The 22,188-nt window shown below is 38.5% G+C and overlaps 1 protein-coding gene across 1 annotated transcript in view; it reads right to left on the reverse strand.

Moving 5' to 3' along the window:
• Positions 1-4,835: 4,835 nt before the first annotated feature.
• Positions 4,836-22,188, reverse strand: part of ACTR2 (actin related protein 2) — a 35,304-nt gene continuing 17,951 nt past the window's right edge. Inside the window, exons 5-9 of the mRNA XM_024752957.1 lie at positions 20,196-20,332; positions 18,703-18,852; positions 14,916-15,061; positions 10,740-10,872; positions 4,836-7,577 (exon numbers count right to left, since the gene is read on the reverse strand). Coding sequence (XP_024608725.1) covers positions 7,407-7,577; positions 10,740-10,872; positions 14,916-15,061; positions 18,703-18,852; positions 20,196-20,332 — 737 coding nt within the window. The 3' untranslated portion in view covers positions 4,836-7,406. The remainder of the gene's footprint in view (positions 7,578-10,739; positions 10,873-14,915; positions 15,062-18,702; positions 18,853-20,195; positions 20,333-22,188) is intronic.

A 22,188-nucleotide genomic window follows, 5' to 3' on the forward strand; every position in this document is an offset into this window, starting at 1 on the left:
TTCCAAATTTTATAACAAACTGAGCTTTAAAAAAATCAAAACTTGAATCAATTATATATAAGTGGTCTCCACACTGCATCCAAGTTCGCTAGTATGTTAGTTGCATGGAACTTGAAACAGATATTTCCTCTCCAGAAGTAAAACTACATCTGGTAGGTGGGCTCCTTGACCAGACTACAAATCATTTCAGTCAAGTGGCTGGATCGTAGTACTAGCTGTACTACCTTGAGTTCAGGGAGCTGGGAACCATGCAAGTCAGAAGGGAGAAGAAAACATCTCTAAAAACCACTCTGAAATAAGCAGTTTGCTCTGGTTACTTCACCACTTCCAGCACCCAACTTGCATCTACAGGGGCCCCTAAAAAGTGAACTTACCCTTCTGACTTTTTTACTCTCCTCAGGATCCTGCCTGTTTTCACCAATGGACTCAGGTGAAACTCAGACCTTCCCTCCACTTAAATCACAAAAAGCTGCTAATCTTCACTAGGTGTCAGTCTGAGTCACTGGACTTCCTTTTAACTCACCCCAACCTGTAAATGACTGATGGTGCTTTAACTGTCCCAGAAGAATTTGCATTTTGAGCAAAGGATAGTATCACCACCTGAACTGAGGATTTGTTTGGGGCGGTGGGGTGGAGGTCAGCGTCGGTTTCCAGGGCTTGTTCACTTCTGAACCTATTTGCTGAAAGCTCTAGAAGTTTTCAGAAGAGCGAGACAAGGGCATGCAGGTGTGGGCCCTGGGGAGCGGGTCCTGTTCATCCTGTTAATATCCTACAGCAGGGGAGTGAGGGCTTTGGCGGGGATCAGAACCGTCAGTGCAGTTGGAAAACAGGAAAATCCTCAGGACCAAGAGTCAAATTTGGTGGTCCAGAGTGGGGCCCAGGAACTTGCGCTTTTAAACACTCCATGTGATTCTGACTTCAAAGACATTGAGAGGCAATGATCTGAGTATTTTTAAAATTATATAATTATACTCTAGCTACATAAATTTTCTGTAGGATACTTGACATATTAAATTCTACCGAAACTGCTAAGTAAAAGCAAAACAAGCAAAATGGCTTCCCTAACTGATCAAGATCCTTTGAATTGTACCTAGTCAATAGTTTTAGGTTCCAAACCTACATTCCTTCTCAATAGTTCTTAAATTGAATGCCAAACACTTTCACATGTAGATAGATCTAAGAAAACATATACAAACACACACACACATTTGGAGGTACACTGAAGATTTCAAATTAAGGGGTCAAATGTATATTACCAACTTACTACTTTCAACATTTGAACCTCAGTTAAGGCCCAAATTTCTATTTTTCTTTTAATATATATATATATATTTTTTTTTTTTGTGGTATGTGGGCCTCTCACTGTTGTGGCCTCTCCTGTTGCAGAGCACAGGCTCCGGACGCGCAGGCTCAGCGGCCATGGCTCACGGGCCCAGCCGCTCCGCGGCATGTGGGATCCTCCCGGACCGGGGCACGAACCCGTGTCCCCTGCATCGGCAGGTGGACTCTCAACCACTGCGCCACCAGGGAAGCCCTAATTTTTATTTTATACTGGAGTATAGTTGACTAACAATGTTGTGTTAGTTTCAGGTGTACAGGAAAGTGATTCAGTTATACATATACACGTATCTATTCTTTTTCAAATTCTTTTCCCATTTAGGTTATTACTGAATATTGAGCAGCCTTCCCTGTGTTATACGGTAGGTCCTTGTTGGTAATCTATTTTAAGTAGAGCAGTGTGTACGTGTCAACCCCAAACTTGCAATCTATCCCCCCCCCACTCCCCGCCCCCATAACCATGCTGTTCTCTAAGTCTGTGTCTCTTTCTGTTTTGTAAATAAGTTCATTTGAACCATTTTTTTAGATTCCACATATAAGCCATATCACATGATATCCATGCTGCTGCAAACTAAGGCACAACTTTCTTACTTTTCAAACACTAAGTTGGCATGAAATATGAAAATATAAAAATAGAAATAATTATCACTGAGAAAATCCTTAGATTTGATTTCCTAAAGACAAGCCTTGAAATTTTCTTGTGCATATGATAGGCCTAAATTAAAATCCCAACAACCCCTGCACATCAAGGTACTCATTTAACAAAAAGATCAAATTAATATTATGGCAGGTCTTAACCTCAGAATTTCCTGAAATGATTGCTTAAAATGTCAACCTTTATTTGCTATTAATACCTTTACATTTGAATATTTATAATTACTTTTTTTTATGTGTAGAATTCTTACTGTTGAGAGTTGGGGCCCTTTTTCAAACCTCTATTCAAGGAAGTACAAAGCAGCTAACTAGTTTTCTTACTAATCTTAAAAAAAAAAAAGCATTCAACAGGTAAGAGCTCAACTTGACGTTAATGGCAAAGAGCAGTGTTCTAGAGTCTACCTTGAGCTTGAAAACCGTACCTTATCCTTGTGATTGGTTTCTGCATTTCCCAAACCCAAACCTCTCAACTGGTCCATGCAAGCCTAGTTAAAATATTCTGTAATTCTTCTATTTCAAGGGAAATTATCTGCAGAGTCCTTTCCAGTCTTTCCTTTTTCCTCTAGTGGGTGGGAGGAACTGAGGGTAGATATGAGAAAGACAGGACAGGAACTCTGATCTGCCAAAGGGAAGAGAAAGATGATCTGGATTCCCCCTATCCAGTTAGGTATTTTACATCTGCATGTAACAAACTGAGATACTTACAGTAGGTACAAGACTTATTTTTTGTCACTGCCATAGTGCAGATGATTTAAACAAAAGTATTAATAGCTTCTTTCTCCCTAACTTTGTATGTTATTTAACCAATGCAGAGCAAGATGTTTTTAGGATGCTTTTTAAATGTTAAGCTTAATGTGAAAAGTCACTGGAACTTACATACAGTCGGCTCTCTGTAAGGCAGGTTCCACACCTGTGGGTTCAATCAACTGCAGACTGAAAATATTCAGGAAGGGGCTTCCCTGGTGGTCCAGTGGTTAAGAATCCACCTTCCAATGCAGGGGACACAGGTTCCACCCCTGGTCAGGGAACTAAGATCCCACATGCCGCGGGGCAAGTAAGCCCATGTGCCACAACTACTGAGCACGTGGGTCACAACTAGAGAGAGGCCCGTGTGGCACGAGGAGTACCATCCCACAACTAAGACCCAACACAGCCAAAAATAAAATAAATTTTATTTATTTATAAAATATTTGGTAAAAATCAAAAACAACAAAAAACACTCAGGAAAATAAATTCCAGAAAACTCCAAAAAGCAAAACTTGAATTTGCTGCATGCCCCAGCAACTATTTACATAGCCTTCACATTGTGTTATTATAAGTAGTCTAGGAATGATTTACAGAATACAGGAGGATGTGTGTAGATTACAGGTAAATACCATGCCATTTTATATAAAGGACTTGAGCATCCTTGGATTTTGTTATCCTGGGGGGGACACGTGGGTAGTGTCCTGGAACCAATTCCCTGCTAATACTAACTACTAAGAGCTGCCTTATTTACATCCCAACTTTATTTTTACTCTGTAGCTAAAGTAACTGCAATATGGCAGGGTTAAAGTCAGTAATTTGGCCTTTACAAAGCACTCAACACTTGCAAATATACTTTTCCAGGTCCTTCCCCCACGTCCTCCACTTACCTCTGATGTAGCATTTTCAAGCTTCTAAATAGTTCAAGAAATTTGAGCTGGAGGAAAAAAAGTGATCCTACAAATACCCCCAGGTACTGTGGGTAGTTGGCCAATTAGTCCAAGGTTAGACAGCATGTTAAATATTGAGCTAAAATCAGTCCTTGAGTTTCTGGTTCACTTTCGTTGGATACCCTCTTCAATGGTTCTAAAATTAGTAGTTAATAACCACACTCAGTTGTACAGTGGTCAAGGTTTGTGGGTGAAAAAAAGAATGAAGAGCACTGAGACATTCATTCCATCAACAATGACACCTAATACAGTGCCCCTCTGTAACATGGACATAGCAATCACACCATTCTTCTGGTGACCAGGAAGAGACTGGATAAAAGACACCAGAGGAGAACCTCAGGAAGTCCTGAATGACTCTGGCCGTGAAGGGAGCAATGAGGTTCAAGCACACAAGTTCATGGAGCAAGAAAAACAAAAATCCTCACATCTGCTCCCCAGACCCCATCCTCAAAGGCTAGTATAAAAGTAAGAAAGGGCTGGGTCAGCTTAATAAATTTTCATGTGTCTTTAGTTGCTTTGTTAAAAATAATATGCCTAGAAGCCTGCAGATGAGGTAAAATGTTGAAAAGAGGCATGTTCCACATAGATCTCTCGAGCATTCCTAACACTGCCAAAAACTCCTTAAATCTTCCGGGAGACAAAACAGTCTCCTAGAGGGAAAAAAGTCTAACAGAGCTGTAGCTGTGATTTTCCTTTTTTTTTTTTGCGGTACGCGGGCCTCTCACTGTTGTGGCCTCTCCCGTTGCGGAGCACAGGCTCCGGACGCGCAGGCTCAGCGGCTATGGCTCACAGGCCCAGACGCTCCACGGCATGTGAGATCCCCCCGGACCGGGGCACGAACCCGCGTCCCCTGCATGAGCAGGCGGACTCTCAACCACTGCGCCACCAGGGAAGCCCTGTGATTTGCTTTTATTCCTAGGGTTTTTTTCCCCCCTTAGGTATTTAAAATCATATCAGAAATAAAGATCATACCAAAAATAAATTATTTTTTGTCATATAGTAGAATGTCACTGAACTGAACTTTGCCTAACAACTAGCATAAAGTTGTCGATCTGTCTTGCATTAGCAAAAACGAAAATATGAATAAAAATAAGAAAATGAAACCAAAGAGAAATACTATTGAGAGGAAAAACAAAGACAAAATTCAAATTTACTTTGAAAAATCTGATTTTATTTTCTGAATCAAAAAGAAGCGTATTCATGTTAAATTTAGAATGTTTAGCTTTCCATTGATCTCTCAAAATACTTTCCAAATATTGTTGACAGTGCTCAGAACTGTGTAAAAGTTAACATCCAATACCACATTTTTTTTTCCAATACCACATTTTAAAGAAAAACGTTTAAATGCAGGACCTATTTCTAAGAAACCCTTCTCAAAGGTCAAGGCATTGGCAATTCTAATTTTAAAAGAAAAGAATTTTAATTATTGGAAGTTTAAGTGACAAAGGTTTTCAAGAGCTATATATCAGATCTCTTTTAAAACCGAAAAAAATTTAATTTCTGAGGGACTCATACCTGACAACTCCAATTAAACATGATACTTCCCCACCCCACCCCCAAATTACTAAATGCGTTATTTCACCTTGGAATAGGAAAATTATAAAATGTAATTTAAAAACTATACTCTTTCTATATATTAATACATCATTTTAACTGTCATGTTTGCTAGCAGAATTATAAAATTAAAACCAAATTCTACATTCAAGGGACAAATGACAAATGCTTTCATTGCTTTATTTAAGAGTCTATCCCATTCTTTGTTGTCTTCTACCCCCATATTTTAAAATCATGACCAAAGGTCAGAAGTCAATCCATTTACCTGAAATGAACAACTAGCAGATACTGGTCCTACATCTGTGTCCTTTAACAACTCAGTATTCAAAAGGCTGGGGTAGCGGGGATTTATAAGAACATGACTTAGGAACACTTTAGAATTCCAAAGTGACTCTGATACCCACATCCCTAAAATCTAACAAACGTTATTCATAGGCTATTCACGTGTACTGAAGCATGTCCAGCATGCAGGTGAACTTCTTTTACTTGTTCAAATTGAGGTAAAACAGACAAAAAATACACAATATTAACAGAAGCTGCATAATTAAAACTAACCTTCTTTTGCTGCTTATTTCATATAAACTGATTTTTAAGTTTCTTCACAAAAAAAGAGATGCTATAGCCAATAATTTCTCCAATTTCAGTCACCCAAAAAAGTACGCTTCTTCTTTCAAAGTTGTTATTAGTAAAGAATGTTTTGAAATGAAGAAAAACATCTTTCTCCAGAATGTGCATTTTGTACTTAGAGTGATACAATTTCTTATTACTTTATTTTTCAAATTTAGAAGGAATTCAAGTCTGGGTACTATCTGATATTTTTTCAGATACCAAGCAATACCAACAGGATTCATAAATATGGTTTTCTGACAGGTAAATCGGCTAACATTTACAAAATACCAACAATTCTTCTTTCAAGCTTAGGATGGCTGAGATTTAGTAGTTACGATTAGTTTTTCAGTACAAATATGCATTTAAATCTTGATTTGTTTTGGCCAACATTTTAAATAGTCAAATTTTACTCCACTTCCAGGTTTTAAATGAAAACATAGCAACAAAAAAAAACTAGTGAAAATTACCCAACTGGCACAAGTCCCATATTTCAATGTTATTTTTAACCCAATAATTATAACCTACTGCCAGTAATTATTTATATGTATCTACTTGTTTTTATTAAATAAGCACTGGTCGGTTATATAAAAGAATTTTGCAAGAATGGTACTTGGCACTGGGTTACCTTAATGCTTCTGGTATTAATAGAAGCACTTAGAAAAATACCAGCTCTTAAGCACTTTTTGTCTGTAATTTGAATTTCCAAAAGCTTTTTTTCAATGTTACTTTTCCATTGGTAGATTCTAGGGAGTCTACTCCCAGCTGATCTGGTTGATTTTAAAAAACAAATAAAAAATCCCTAAGTCACATAATAATGGGACACTACACTTGCTTTTTACAGCATATGGAAATAGTTCCAGGCAGACCAAAAGTAGAAGAAAACCTGCCAAATCAAAGTATTGTAAATAAAGTTCATCTTACGTACCCCAGAGCAGAAAAGCTCAAAAATCAAAAAAATAAAATCAAACCCCCCCCTTTCCTCCACGCAAAACCCCACCCCAAACACTTTAGTTCTGAGCCTACCATTTCCCTAAAATGTTAATACCAGAAGCTTTAAGGTACTTAAAGCTGCAGCAGTAACATAGAAAGCGCCACACCACAGGGGAAACGCTACAAAGGGTTCAGCAGCCGCCCACTCAGCCCTCACCACCCTACCCCAATAACACATAAAAGCTCCTGTGGAAGTTGTTTTTTCTTATGCTAATAAAGGCATACCACCTAGTGTGCTAAAGACTAAAAACTAGCAGCATTAGAACAGGAAAGTGAAAATAGGAAGGCTACAGGAATGATCTAAATGCCTACTTAGGAGAAACAGAGCAGCAGACAGGACCCTGGCCCTCTAGTGTTTGCAGGGAAGTGGTGGAATTAAGCAGTTAGATTTACCCACATCAACACAAATTTAACAAAACTTCTGCAAGACACCAGAATAAAACCTGACCTTTCCAGTCAAAGGGCACAGAGAGGCCTCATCCATGTCCTGGAGTTGAATGAGTTCAAAGATTGGCAATAAAGGAAAAAAGAAAGCATTAGGGGCGTGATGGGAACCAGCTTGGCAGTTTATCGAACAGTCACCCCAAGTTTCTCCAGCACACGAACACCCTTTTCTTGGTATTCCTGTCGGGTCATCCAGAAGTTGTCTTTGTCCTTCATGATGTCCGCTAGAACTGCGCCACCCAGGAATACCATGTGCTTTCTGCGGGGTGGGTCTTCAATGCGGATTTTGAATTTCTAAAGGAGAAAGAGGAGATGATAAAACGTCACACGCATGGTGCTTTCTGCTTTATGAAAATGACTTTTCTTATATTCTCTTGTTGAATTCTCACAAAGGTCCTGTGATATAAGTATCTCAGTTAGAGAGAGAAATTTTGTAATTTGCCCAAAACTCACAGCCAGGAGATCACACATCCATCCCAGTGTGCTTAGAAGAGTTGCAATGTACACCTGTGGCCCCATCGTTAACTACACTCCTTGTCACTCTCAAAAGCAGCCTGATTTGAACAATGAATTCCATGTTCACCCTACCAAGAGCCCAAGTACCAGAGCCCTGTGACAGGTTTCCCACTAATGGGCAAATCACCTGGCCAGCTGTCAAATGAAGAGTTGGGATAAGAGAACTGCTATAGTTTCTTCAAGGTCTCACGCCCCTATGATTGTAGTCCCATGCAATAGAGTAAGCTTTAAGTTCTTTTCTTATAAGCAAAGGTCACTTTCTATTCTCTCAAATTCAAACGAAATGTTCTCAAAATAAACAAGGCCTAATACGGTCAAAATAAATTATGAGGATGTTGGAAAAAATGAACACAGTAACCAAAATTAAAGACAAGCAGGAGCCACTATTAACTGTCTAACAAAGACCTCCATCTGTAGGTCAGTCAACACCTGAAAGAGAAACCTCAAAATGAAACAGCAGTTTTATTTACAAAGTCACAAATCCCACAAAAAGACTCAAAATAACTATGTCATTCTACATTGTCTTTACGTCACATAAATGAACCGTAGGATCTGTCATAACACATGACATAGAAAAACATCTGTTTACTTATTAATTCTGAGGCTAACCTACTGTTCTAACTGTTCTAGTTACTTTTTTACTCTTTGGCAGGGGTCAGCAAACTTTTTCTGCAAGGGACCAGAGACTAAGTACTTGAGGCTCTGCAGGTCTCTCTGGCAACACCTAAAGGCAGCCAGAGACAATATGTGACAATAGGTAACACATTATATGACAAAAGAATGGGTCTGGCTGTGTTCCAAAAAACTTTATAAAACAGCCAGGTTTGGTCCAGGGCTATGGTTTGGCAACCCCGCTCTCAGGGGCACCTGGCTAGCCCCTGAGGACACCACTGCCGCTGCAGCTCTCTCAACTGGCTGCTATTTCTCTCTCTCACTACCTGCCTAACTCTGGAGGTTGGTAACAGTAATTCTCGTTCACTGTTCTCCCCTCCTCCATGCAACTCCACAGCCACTCAGAAACTCATCCTATCTGACTATTCCATCCACTACCCCTCTTTGCCCAGGGCAGCTATAGATGCCCAGGTTATTCCTCCTCATACCTGCTCTGTGGCACGTGTGCGTGCTCTCTCCACCATGTCCTGACATCATCCTCAGTGATTCTGTCTTTCTCTCCCTCACTCGGCAGAACACCAACTCGGGTGATCAACTCTCTTGCTCTGCCCCTGCCTTCAAGCAACTGAACACGTGTCGGGAGAAACTCAACATCTAGCTTAAAACGTTACCTCAGCTGAGCCCCTCAGTGCTGCTCGGCAATCCCGTGACATTTCTCTTCTCTCTTGCACTCTGCAAGACACCACTTCACACCTCCTCGTCTATCTTATAAACCTCTCCCAGCTCCTTCCTCCTCTCAGAGCCTCCTAACCTGTCTTGTGATTTCACCTTTCCTCCTCCCTTCCCTCAACAATCTATTCACCACCCAGACTTAATGATCCTTTAAACAAGTCAGATCCTACCATCTCTGCGCAAGATCCTCCTTCCTCAATAGGAGGAAAGCCAAACTCTTCCCCGTGGCTGAATAAGACTTACATCCTGACTACCTTTCTGAGCTCACCTCCCAGCCCCCGCCCTTGCTCACTCTGCTCCAGCCACTCCTGCACACTCCCACCAACGTGGGGCTCTTCCTGCCTGGAAGATTCTTCCCCCCAGAGAGTCAGGCTGCCCACTGGCTCACTCCGTTCAGGTCTTTACTCAAAAGTTATCTTATCTCACGGGAGTACTTCTCTGATCACACTACACAAAGGAGCACACCGTCTCCCCCAATCACTGCCCGCTCTCTAGCCCCTAACTTGACTTCTCCATAGTGCTTATTACTACTGATATATTATTCACAGACTAAACGCGGGGATTTTTGGTTTTGTTCACCACTGTTTTGTTTCTCCCACCATCTAGACAAGTGTTTGGCACCTAGAAGGAGTTCAAGAAGCACTTGCTAAATAATCATCTGAGACTGATTTTAAATTATATGTATACTCAAAGTCAGACAAATGAGTGAAGTACTTAGACAACATGGCTCCTTTTGAGTCTTTTAATTTGTTTAATGTATGAGTCCACACACAATTTAATTTCAACAATTTGAGTCACAAATAAAAGATGTGACATAGTGTCTCTAATACATACAGCCCTCTGTAGGATGTAATCTCATTACATAAACTGACCAAAGTTGGTGAGATGAACCTCAAAGATTAATTTAGAATTAAACGACTCTTAATTGAGTGCATAGTATGTACAGTATACTTCACACAGTCCAGGGTTTGTAGAAAAAAAATCAATGCCAAATAACCACCAACTGTTACGTACTAGTTTAAAAATTTCTTCCTACTCTACACACCAACAACTACCAATTAAAGTCTGTTTCAAGAGCTATGATAGTTGACGGGGATGCAAAAGAACTGGAGACACGGTGTTGTTTACAATCTGATTGGGGAGATAAGACATATGCAAGAAACAGCCAGAAAATAACTCAGTCAGAAACATGAGACAGTCCAAGAGTAGCACTGAATGCTGACTACATATTAAAAATACAAGTTAAAAAAAAACAAACCCAAAGGGGTCTTTCTCTCCCCATAGTACAACAGGTTCTTCCCATATACTTACAGGCACCTCTGGCTCCAGGCTGTTTGTTACAGATGAACCAAAACATCTGGCCCTGGGCCCAGGTGCCTCGATACACTGAATACAGAGGTGCCCCGGCACTAGGACCGCTCTGAGACAAAGCTCATCTTGAACCATTTACTTCTTCCTACCTCTTCAAGGCTATACTAGACTGCATTAGGAATTTGTTTAGAAAGACTTCTTGCTCCCTCTGGTGGCTGTCAAGAGTCACAAACTATTTTACAGGGTTTTAAAAGTATGTTAACAGTTGGATTATTGACTACTTACAGAAAGTTTTTCCACATCTCCCTTCAACACTCGTTCTAAGTAAAGCTGTTTAAGCTCTCGTTCCAACCGTGATGGCAGCCCAGGGTACATAGTAGACCCTCCAGAAAGCACAATGTGTTTATAGAATTCAGATCTAGAAAAACACAATAGGTATTCATTAGGCGTTTCAGATTAGGAAAACAGTATCTCAGAGTTGCTTTTATTTACATCAGCCTCAGGTGGCTGCTGGGAGAATTAAATAAAATTCAACATGTAAACCACAAGGCTGAATGTTTGCTATTACTACTGTTAATAGATAATAAACCCTCTTTATATATAAAATTATTAGCATTTTGATAACAATACTTCTAAAGCACATAACATTTCCTTGCAAATGTAATTGAGTCTTTTAGTAATGACCAGTTTACATTACAAACTTGCAGTATTTGGACTGTGCTATCACAGTGCTTCCATGGAGCCACTTAGATGTGGTTGTTTACTATAATTAACCATATTCTACCACGATTCCAGTTCTTGCTTGCCCCTTTGCTTTGAGGCCGTCAGCCACTATTTTTGGTTAGATTGATGTGCTTGCTTCTTAGAGCAGTCCTCGTTTTCTTCCTTAAATATGCTGTAGGTCATGATACCAGATAATCAAACCTAAAATAACCATATGTAGTAAAAGTAACATCATCTGAAGTGAGGGTCTGAGGAACTCTTCTCCTAGTAAAACTCAGGAGCTAAGTCACATCCATTTTGGCCTCATTCAAACTCACTTCCAGGTTTTTACTTACTTTCAGGTTCTCAAAGGCTCAGGCTATTATAATTCTAGCTTCTAGAAGAAGTTCTGTATTGTATTTAATTGCAGAAGTATGCACATGAGTATGACATCAACTAAGTTGTTGAGGTATAGCTACATGTAGTAAGTGCCCATGAGCATTTATTTTTCTTTTATTTTTTAAATTAATTTATTTTTATTTATTTATTTTTGGCTGCACTGGGTCTTCGTTGCTGTGCACGGGCTTTCTCTAGTGGCGAGCAGGGGCTACTCTTCGTTGCAGTGCACGGGCTTCTCATTGCGGTGTCTTCTCTGGTTGCCGAGCACAGGCTCTAGGCACGCGGGTTTCAGTAGTTGTGACTCGCAGGCTCAGTAGTTGTGGCGCACGGACTTAGCTGCTCCGCAGCATGTGGGATCTTCCCGGACCAGAGCTCGAACCCGTGTCCCCTGCGTTGGCAGGCGGATTCTTAACCACTGCGCCACCAGGGAAGCCCCCCATGAGCATTTACATGTATGCTTTCAACACACAGGACATGCAAAACAAAATCTGAGTTGTGCTGCTTTCCAGTGCTAGCAACGTGGAGAGGGTACTGAACCTCACTCCATTGCTTTAGGAACATCAAAACTTTAATCACTACCAACAGGAATGCACTTTGAAATATAATTTTGCTATTAGTGATCATTAAATCAAGGGACAAAAGCATCTACCCAATCCCTACCATAAGAATTTATCATAATTATGAAGTCTAGATGAGATTTTTGATCATCTTCCATTAGATTTATAGCTTTTTATAAGCCAACTGCAATTTTTATTAATTTCCATTACCAGCCTGTTCCCCAGCCAGCCCACAAAAATTAGGGGGTTATTTCATTCAGGGTTAAATAAAGAAGTAGGCAAACACTTGCTTAATAAAATGCTTCTGAGTGAATTTCTCAATAACTTGAGTACAAAGGAGAGCTTTCTAAACTATGACTCAAACTCTAGATGCAATAAAAGATTATAAATCTTTTTATATAACTAAATAAAAACAAAATTGTGTATGGCCAAAAACACCATAAGAGACAAATGAAAAATGACAAACTGTCTGCAATAGATATCACAGAGCTAATATAAAAAGAACTTTTTCAAAAACTGAGAGAAAACATTTTTTTTAATTCCATAGAACAGGCAAAAGCCACGAACAGATAATTCACCAGGATAAGATATAAAAATGGCCCTAGACATAGAAAAATATATTCAACTTCAATCTTAAGAGAAACGCAAATTAAAACTACATTAAGATATCATTTCTCACTCATTAGACTTGGCATAAAAGTAAAATGCTGAAAAACTGTGTGAACAAGCTGTTGGGGACACAGGTGCCCTCATATATGACTGGTGGGAAAAAGAAAGGGTACAACTTTCATAGAAGGGAACTGAGCAATAACAAAACCACACACATTTATCCTTCAACCCAACTATCCCCCCAGACATTTTTTCAGAATATATTTGCCCAGCAGTACAAAGATACGGTGTGCGCAAGGTTATTAAATGCGGCAGCATCACACTGGAGAGAAGAATGCAACTGGAACAAAGAGTAAGGACAACCCCTAGGAAGTGGCAGATGTAGAGAACAAACGTGTGGACACCAAGGAGGGAAAGCGGGGGCGGGGCAGGGGATGAATTGGGAGATTGGGACTGACATACATACACACGTGTATAAAACGGATAATAAAAACCTGCCGTATAAAAAGGCGGCAGTTTTAGACCTTAAGAAAAAAAGCTTGTTTCAAATACATTAAGTGAAAAAAGCAAAGTGCAAAGGAGTATTTACGGTATGCTACCTTTTGTGCAAGAAAATAAAAAAGAGGGAGGAGGACTAGGGTGAAAGACAAGGGGTGGGGAGAGTCATACTTCTGAGTATACTTTTTTGTATAGTTTTCACCACCTATTCAGAAAACAAAATTAAAGATGAGCCAGGAATATCCTGTGCCACAAAACAGAATGAAGTAGAATGTGCTCAAAAAGAGATGAGGGCACATCAGAGGACACAGCAGCTTGCTTGAAGGGGCTCTCACAGGCGATATCAGGAACAATTTAGCACCAAAATGAAATAAGGCAGTAATAAATTATAATCCACCAAATAAAATCATGAGACCATACTGATAATCAACAAACAAAACAAGGGAGAAAGGAAAAGGACTTCTTTATGCTAGAATGCCAACTAATAAATACAGAATGACAGAATGAGAAAAAAAATCACCTTTTTGCAACCACCACAATACAAATGGATTTAGGCAAGAATCATCAACAGAGGCCAAAAGGGGTGGGGGCCAGAGTTTGATGAGGAACAGATTTACACAGTCTCAAAGTATCTTCCCACAAATTACTTAAAAGTCAGGAAAGGAAAAAAAAAGAAAACGTACACAGTGGAGAAAATAGGAAACTTCATTAAGAGTTTAATACTAATATCACCAATTCGGAGCAAACAGACATCACTCCGGATGTAATAACCTGAGAAGGACACATCACTTAAGTACTGTTCTAGCCAAAAATGCACAATCTAAATCTAATCATAAGAAAACATTCAAACCCAAATTGTACTCTGCAGAGATATCAATGTCATAAAAGACTGAGAACTATAATAGATAAAGGGTGACTAAGAGACATGACGACTAAATACAATGTGTGACCTTAGATTTGATCCTTTACTGGAGAAAAGAAAAACTGTATAAAGGACATTATTGGGACAGTGAACAAAACTGAAATACAGATGGTAGATAAAAGTATGTCAGTAATCAATCCCCAGAACTCAATAATGCACTGTGGCTGTAAGAGAATAGCCTCATTCCTAAGAAATACAAAGTGAATATTAAGCAGTAAAGAGGACTTATGCATACAACCTACTCAAATGGCTCAAGAAAGAAAAGAGAGAGAGAGCACACAAACATGCAGAATGTTAAAATCAGTAAAATGGAAAACTGGATCGTGTATAGGAGTTCTCTATTCTATTCTTACAACTTTCAACATTTAAACTATTTCAAAGTAAGATTAAAGAGGCACCTGAGACACAATGATATATGCTGTTCAACAACCAGTGTCATCCTATCAGAAACCTGAGTGAGACAACAGACAACTTGGTCATTCTAGCTATTTATATTCCATCTATTTCTTTTCGTTTTTTTTTTTTTTTTTTGCGGTACGCGGGCCTCTCACTGTTGTGGCCTCTCCCATTGCGGAGCACACGCTCCAGACGCGCAGGCTCAGCGGCCATGGCTCACGGGCCCAGCCGCTCCGCGGCATGTGGGATCTTCCCGGACTGGGGCACGAACCCGTGTCCCCTGCATCGGCAGGCGGACTCTCAACCACTGCACCACCAGGGAAGCCCTATTCCATCCATTTCTGATAAATAACTTTGAAACAACAATTTCTAATATACCTGGTATCGATGTCAGCTGCCTGGATTGTGTTAAAAAGCAATTCAGCAACACCTACTCCCTCAACATTGATCAAGTGAGGCTGAAACAAAGCTTCTGGTGCTTCAAATCTCTCTCCCCCAACTTTGATAATGCGGCCATCTGGGAGCTAGAAACCAAGAACAATCAGGTATCAGCAAAAGATTTTAAAAGTTCCTAGTGCTCTTTAGATGTTAGTACTTATAAACTTATAAACACCTGTTCTAGAACCAAAATCATTATCAGCAATATATTTCTCTGAAAATACATTTCTGAAAAAAGACAAAAAAGGTAAATTAAATACATCAAAATAATTGTTTTTATTACCATGCTATGTTCTGCTTTTAAAATGGTATGTCACGGCCCCAAATAGGAGGAATTTCTTGGAGGATTCGCCAACGCACGAGTGTGTGATGGTCCACTGGTGTGTGCAGGTGAGTACTACAGGTGGCACTGATCGCCCATGGCAATTGGATTTTTGCTGGGGTCAGTGCTGCTCATCATTTTAACACGTTTGGAGTTTATGGATATTTTTACCATGGAGCACAGACAGATTCAATTAAAAATTTTAAGTAATTTCTTTCACCAAGTAATTACTCTGGGAAACTTTATTATTTTGTCATCAAAACACTTTATATCACGTGTGAAACTTCTGTCAAATCATTTAATCTAAAAAAATTGTATGATTAAGAAAACTTAAAGAATATTGACCTAGACTATTTATTGGGCAATTCTGTTGTATCCTACTTACTAGGTCCTATTAAATTTTAAATGATAATGAATAAATATAATTTTAAGAAAATGAGATTTAAACAACTGGTCAGATACCATTACAACATGACCTTGTGCAGAAAACTCTTAAGTTACATCATGTTTATATTTAATTAAATGAGAAATGTTAAACAAAAACTCCCTCACAATTCACTGAATTGACCTAAGTAACAAGCATGCTTGTATACGCTGGCATTGGACACATTTCTGTACGACATACCACAATTAGTTTTACATTAACATTTCTTACAGTATATTTGTTTAAAATAACATAATTAAGATAATTATCTTTAGATTCCAAAACTGACTTTCCAATATGACAAAGCATCATGAAGCAAGTTCCTTAAGACATTTACCCCCGTTTGCTATGATTGTTTACAAGTATGTGCAAAGCAATCACTCCAAAATTATCTTTTTATAAATCACATCAATGTCTTTAAAACAAAATTTACCCTTAAAAAAAATACACCTTAAAACCCAAACTTGAAATCACCCCAAGATACATGGAAAAACTTCACATGGCACACTACTGTTACCAAAACCTCTGTACCTGGCCCTTCCAGCCTCTGATGGTGTGGCTCTTCTCAAAGCTCTATTTGCAGGCCAGCCTGGGGTCACCTACCCTAGGAACTACCTCTTGGAACTGTTAAAACTGTATGCTTCCCATTTCTTTGCACGAAATCTTACCCTTTCCTTTATTTGTCCACTCTTATCCCTCTTCATTTACTCATCAGTTCACTGTTTATTTGTTGCATGTATTTTTGTAACCTACCTCAAACTCTCTGAGAAAGGAGAATAAATAAATAAAACGTGTCTTACACTTCTAGTTCCCTTATCCTCTGCCTCATGACACTTTCTTCCAAAGTCAGGTAGGTGACAAATTATAAATCTAGGGTAACTGCCAAGAAGGCTTCAGGAAAGAATCCCCAGAGCAAATCTGGAGATCATTAAGTTGCAAAGTATTGACTTATTGACTATTTGGATCAGTATCTTCTAAAATTAAACAATATAACTTATAAAAATTTATAATTATTTTTATTCTTTTTTTTTGATTTATTTAGTTTTGGCTGTGTTGGGTCTTCACTGCTGTGCGCGGGCTTTCTCTAGCTGCGGCGAGCGGGGGCTACTCTTTGTTGCGGTGTGCGGGCTTCTCATTGCAGTGGCTTCTCTTGTTGCAGAGCACGGGCTCTAGGCGCACGGGCTTCAGTAGTTGTGGCACGAGCTCAGTAGTTGTGGCTCAAGGCCTTAGCTGCTCCACGGCACGTGGGATCTTCCCAGACCAGGGCTCGAACCCATATCCCCTGCATTGGCAGGTGGATTCTTAACCACTGTGCCACCAGGGAAGTCCCTATTCATTTATTTTTGTTTTTGTTTTCTTTTGGCTGTACCATGTGGCATACACGATCTTTAGTTCCCCGTCCAGGGATCAAACCCATGCCCCCTGCAGTGGAAGCACAGTCTTTTTTTTTTTCCAATTTTTAAAAAAATAATTTTTATTGGAGTACAGTTGATTTACAATGCTGTGTTAGCTTCAGGTGTACAGCAAAGTGAACCAGTTATACATATACATATACCTACTCTTTTTTAGACTCTCTTACCATATAGGTCATTACAGAGTACTGAATAGAGTAGCCTATGCTATATAGTAAGTCCTTATTAGTTACCTATTTTATATATAGTAGTGTGTATACGTCAATCCCAATTTCCCAATTTATCCCTCCCCCACCTTATCCCCTGGTAACTGTTTTTCTTTTTTTTTTAATATCTTTATTGGCGTATAATTGTTTTACAATGTTGTATTAGTTTCTGCTGTACAACGAAGTGAATCAGCTATATGTATACATATATCCCCATATCCCCTCCCTCTTGATCCTCCCTCCCACCCTCCCTATCCCACTCCTCTAAGTCATCACAAAGCATCCAGCCGATCTCCTTGTGCTATGCAGCAGCTTCCCACTAGCCATCCATATGGAAGCACGGAGTCTTAACTGCTAGACCACCAGGGAAGTCCCTATAATTATTTTTTAAATGACTATTATGTACATATTTGTGATAGGTTGAGTTTACACGAATCAAATGGTTTAAGAATACTTGCTTTTATTGCCTATCACTCAATTTCATTTTAATAACTACTAGATCCTAGCAGCACCAATGACATATTGGACCTTACAATTCTTAGTTGCAGGGGATGCCCTGTTCATTGTAGGATGTTTAACAGCCTTCCTGCAAAGCTGTAACAACCAAAAAATGTCTCCAGATGCACTGATCAAAGATGCAATGTGGAAGTACTTTATACCCAGATGAATGACAGACTTAAAGACAGCAATACATTAAAAATTCAGGGAGGATCAACTCCCCTAGTGTAAACTATAACTAGGTTCTAAGTCTCATCAGTTTCAATTTCAAGTTAACATTTGTTTTGAACATCTCATTAAGAAAATACTAAGTCAGGAAGACTGCCACCTACTGACTTATAAAAGCCATCCTATAGGATGACCACTTCCCAAAGTATCTCAGAACACCAGCCCCATGAAATGCTGAGGAATTACTGCAATCATGTACAAATCAGCATATCAAAGGCTCTGAGAAGTCCTTTAATAAAGTGAAATCAACTCTCTCCCAAACTTACCTGAAAATGTAGCCCCCATTTTAATTTTTGTGAAATACCTATTAACATCTCACAGAAATAACATTATGTGAAACCCATGCTGAAAAATGCTATTCCAGGTACTAGAATCTCAAAATAATATCTCACATCTAACTGCATCCTAAAGTAGAAAAGCAATACATGATTCTTGCCTTATTTCATGTTATACGGTATCCTAAAATAATTAAATCATAGAATCATAATGTAGAAAGACATTAAAGATCACACATATACATATTATAACAACCCAAACCAAAAATACTGGATTCCAAGAAAACCTCCTTAAGCATACACCAACAGCCAAAGTTGTCCATTTTAAAACCACATATATATTATACACTGGAAATACTTACTGTGTAAGATTCAACTAATACTGTAGTTTCTAAGGCCAGTTTCTGCTCTTGCTCAATATTATACCCCACATAACACAATTTTTCTTTAATCATGCGAACCGTTTCAAAATCAGCAGAATGGTTGAAGGCGTAGCCCCGCAACAGAAGCAGCTGGTACAAAAAAATAGCAGTAAATCCACAAGTAATCTGAATGAGTTCAACTCTGCAAAAGCGATTAATGCTCTCTAAATATGTCACATCAATACCAAATGCAATGGGCAGTGAAGCCTTAGCTCTTACTGAGTATTTCAGAAATGGGAATATTACTTGCCATAATAGGATTTATATTTCAGTTTCACAGAGAGACAGAATTAACAGTTCATGAATAATAAACGGCCAAAATGAGCAAAATATCTATTAATAAATAATATTTTACACTGGACTCCTGTAATTCTGCAATTTGCTCAATCAATACCATATTCATGAAATACCCCAGGTCTTAACAAAGTTTTATCCCTAACTTCTATTATGTCTGACACATATTAGATGGGCAATAGCATTTGTTAAAAAAAAAAAAAACCCACATAATATGCATCATAAACAACATTTTCATATAAAAACTTAAGAAAACAAATCCCCTTATCTTTGTGCTTATGTTCAAAAGAAATCCCTTGGGCACTCCTTTGGTAGTCACCTTCCAGTAGAATTTTGGCTTAGAATGAGAGTATTATAATTCTCATTAACAATCTTATTATTACTTTAAATGAGATTAAAGGAACCCAGTGTCAAGGTGAAGACTTAATGCAACCTAATTTACTGCACAGATTTCATCCTAGAACAGTCTCTTCACAGCAGCACCAATGACATATCGGACCTTACAATTCTTAGTTGCAGGGGATGCCCTGTTCATTGTAGGATGTTTAACAGCCTTCCTGCAAAGCTGTAACAACCAAAAAATGTCTCCAGACACTGCAAAATGTCCCTGGGGGGTAGCATTATCCCTGACTGAGAGCCACTGACTGACCTGGAGAGAATACACTAACTACAGAATTCTGGTACAGACAACATTCTAAACCTTTTTTTCCCACATTACAAAAAACCCACATGCCTCCAAATAGTGGCCTTATATACTTTATCCAGCAATGTTTTAAAGAAAATTATAACTAATTATATTCACAAGTACACTTTATCATCCACCTGTTCAAAGGAAGGTCTTATGGCAGGAAGGTTGCCTAGGTTGTTCAAGGAAGTTTTAGAGTCTTCCTCCATCTTTGAAATACCTCTCTACCCACTCCTTGGGAATAGTAAATATAATTATGTAATGATGAACTCTCATTAGTATACAAGAGATCACGTGTGTGAATCTCATGGATTTTATATGAATAATGAACTGGGCCACTCCTCTGGTGGTGCAGATTAGCTAGAATCCTGAGATGATACATTTAATTTTGTGTTAAGTTGGTACACACAAAACTACAAAATCTAATTCTATGATATATTTTTTTTGTGCTTACCTTGATAAGATATCTGGTAATATCCCTCCCAGCAATATCCAGTCTCCTGGTAAGGTGAGGGAGAGAAAAGCCTTCATACACTGGGCAAATGTGAGTCACACCATCTCCAGAGTCCACCACTACTCCAGTTAATAAGCCTGTGGAAGAACAATGAGATTGTAAATAAAAAGCCAAATCAGAAAAATCAAAGCCAGCAAATTTCAAATATTGGTAAAGAAACCAAACTAGAAACGTCACCAACCAGAATGGTCTAAAAGCCAGCATTTCTTTATTATTTGCTTATTTTGCAGCTTATTTCGAATACACAGACACTAAAGTCAGTGTTCTCTCACATGCCTCCTGTGAGACTTTTAGTCTAATCATGGGCTACCCCAGGAGATAGCCCTCGGACTATTTTTCAGACCTAGGACTGAAAAATACAACATGGTCTTTATTTTTCCTTCCAACTTAATCTGGATCCCTGAATTCCCTTAAAGTAAAATTTTCTAGAGCATCATGGATAACTTTTACGAAAACCATTGTGAAAGGTAAATATTACACAAGTTGATAGTGAACCTGTTGAAATAATCTAGTTCTTTATTATTATTTTTGTCATATGACAAAACTGTGTTTGGAAAATTTGTTGATACTAGATAGCTAGAAATCTGAGAACAATTCATCTTGACTAGCCGAAGGATCATTTCAATTATTCACCAGAAACCAAAAAGACAATGTCAGTTAAACCTCTTAACAAACAGCAAAGAAGCTGCCCTGTTTCTCATAAGTGCTATTTAAAACTATAAATGGCCACAAATTACTGTTTCACCTTCTGTGTCAGGGTTAATTCAGGAAAGACAAAACTTTTTCTGACTCATGTTTTCTAGTAGTTTTTAATAGTCTAATAATATTTTTAACAACAAAAAAAATTTTAACCAGAATATGCATTATCTACAATTTGCTCAAGCATTCTTTTATCATTGTCCCATCCCTGTCCCATCCCTCTTTCTCATTATGCACTAAGTAACTGATTTATCTTGGAATACGTTTATTCAAACCACCTCCTACTGAAGTTGATATAATCTGTTTTTCCTTGACTGATTTTTTAAGTTTCATAAAAATCATACACTGCCTCTTAAGGTTGCATTCTTTTAAACAAGAGACTTTCTATTGTAAAAAAGAAGAATCCACAATATCATTAATTCAAAAATACTCCCAGTAATATCAACTAAAGCAGCAATTTACATATTTTATTTTCCAAATAGACCTTCCCATCCAACCTCACCTTATTTCCTACACTCCCACTAGGTTACATACTGGCCTTTCCCTTACGTATTTGACCGGATTCCAGTGCCACACCCTTCTGTCACTGGATTATTCATTCTTTCCACTTCATTCCTAAGGATTCTTTAAAGCTCAATCTAGTTCTTACCTTTCCATTTATACCTTCCCTGACCACTTTAACTTCCAGCCCAGACTCCATGATTTGTTATTCCCCTCAATCCTGTCTGCAAAATGCAGTCAAACATACTTTCCTGAATCACTGTGTTACCTCTCTCTTATTCAAAAACCTTCCCTGGCTCCGAATGCTGCTTCTTACTTTTTTTGGTTTAACTGGTTAGCACTAGTCACCTTGTTTAAGAAGGAGAATTTTTCCACGGCTTAGAGTTCTTTTGATTAAGAATTCAACAGTTAAAGAAAAATAGCTAAGTATCAGGAATTAAAAGAGGGTATCTTCTCCTTGGACAGAAATAAATTTATGAATACTGCTAGAAAAATCTGTTAAGGTAAATTTCATTCAATTAAAACAAAATATCATTTCAGCAGAAGTGTCCCATCCCCACTCCCTAAATGCAACTATTATCACCAATTTCAAAGCTTAGATTCAAAAATTTTAATATCTATTTTTCCAAAGTATTTTCTAAAATAATTTCTGAAATTTACTTTTAAAAAAAATGAAACAAAATTACCTAGGTGCACACAAGCACTGATCACTCACAGCTGGGCTGTAACTGCC

The sequence above is a fragment of the Neophocaena asiaeorientalis genome, unplaced genomic scaffold (assembly GCF_003031525.2).
Source record: "Neophocaena asiaeorientalis asiaeorientalis breed wild unplaced genomic scaffold, Neophocaena_asiaeorientalis_V1.1 scaffold100, whole genome shotgun sequence".
In the NCBI taxonomy this organism is placed as follows: Eukaryota; Metazoa; Chordata; class Mammalia; order Artiodactyla; family Phocoenidae; genus Neophocaena; species Neophocaena asiaeorientalis.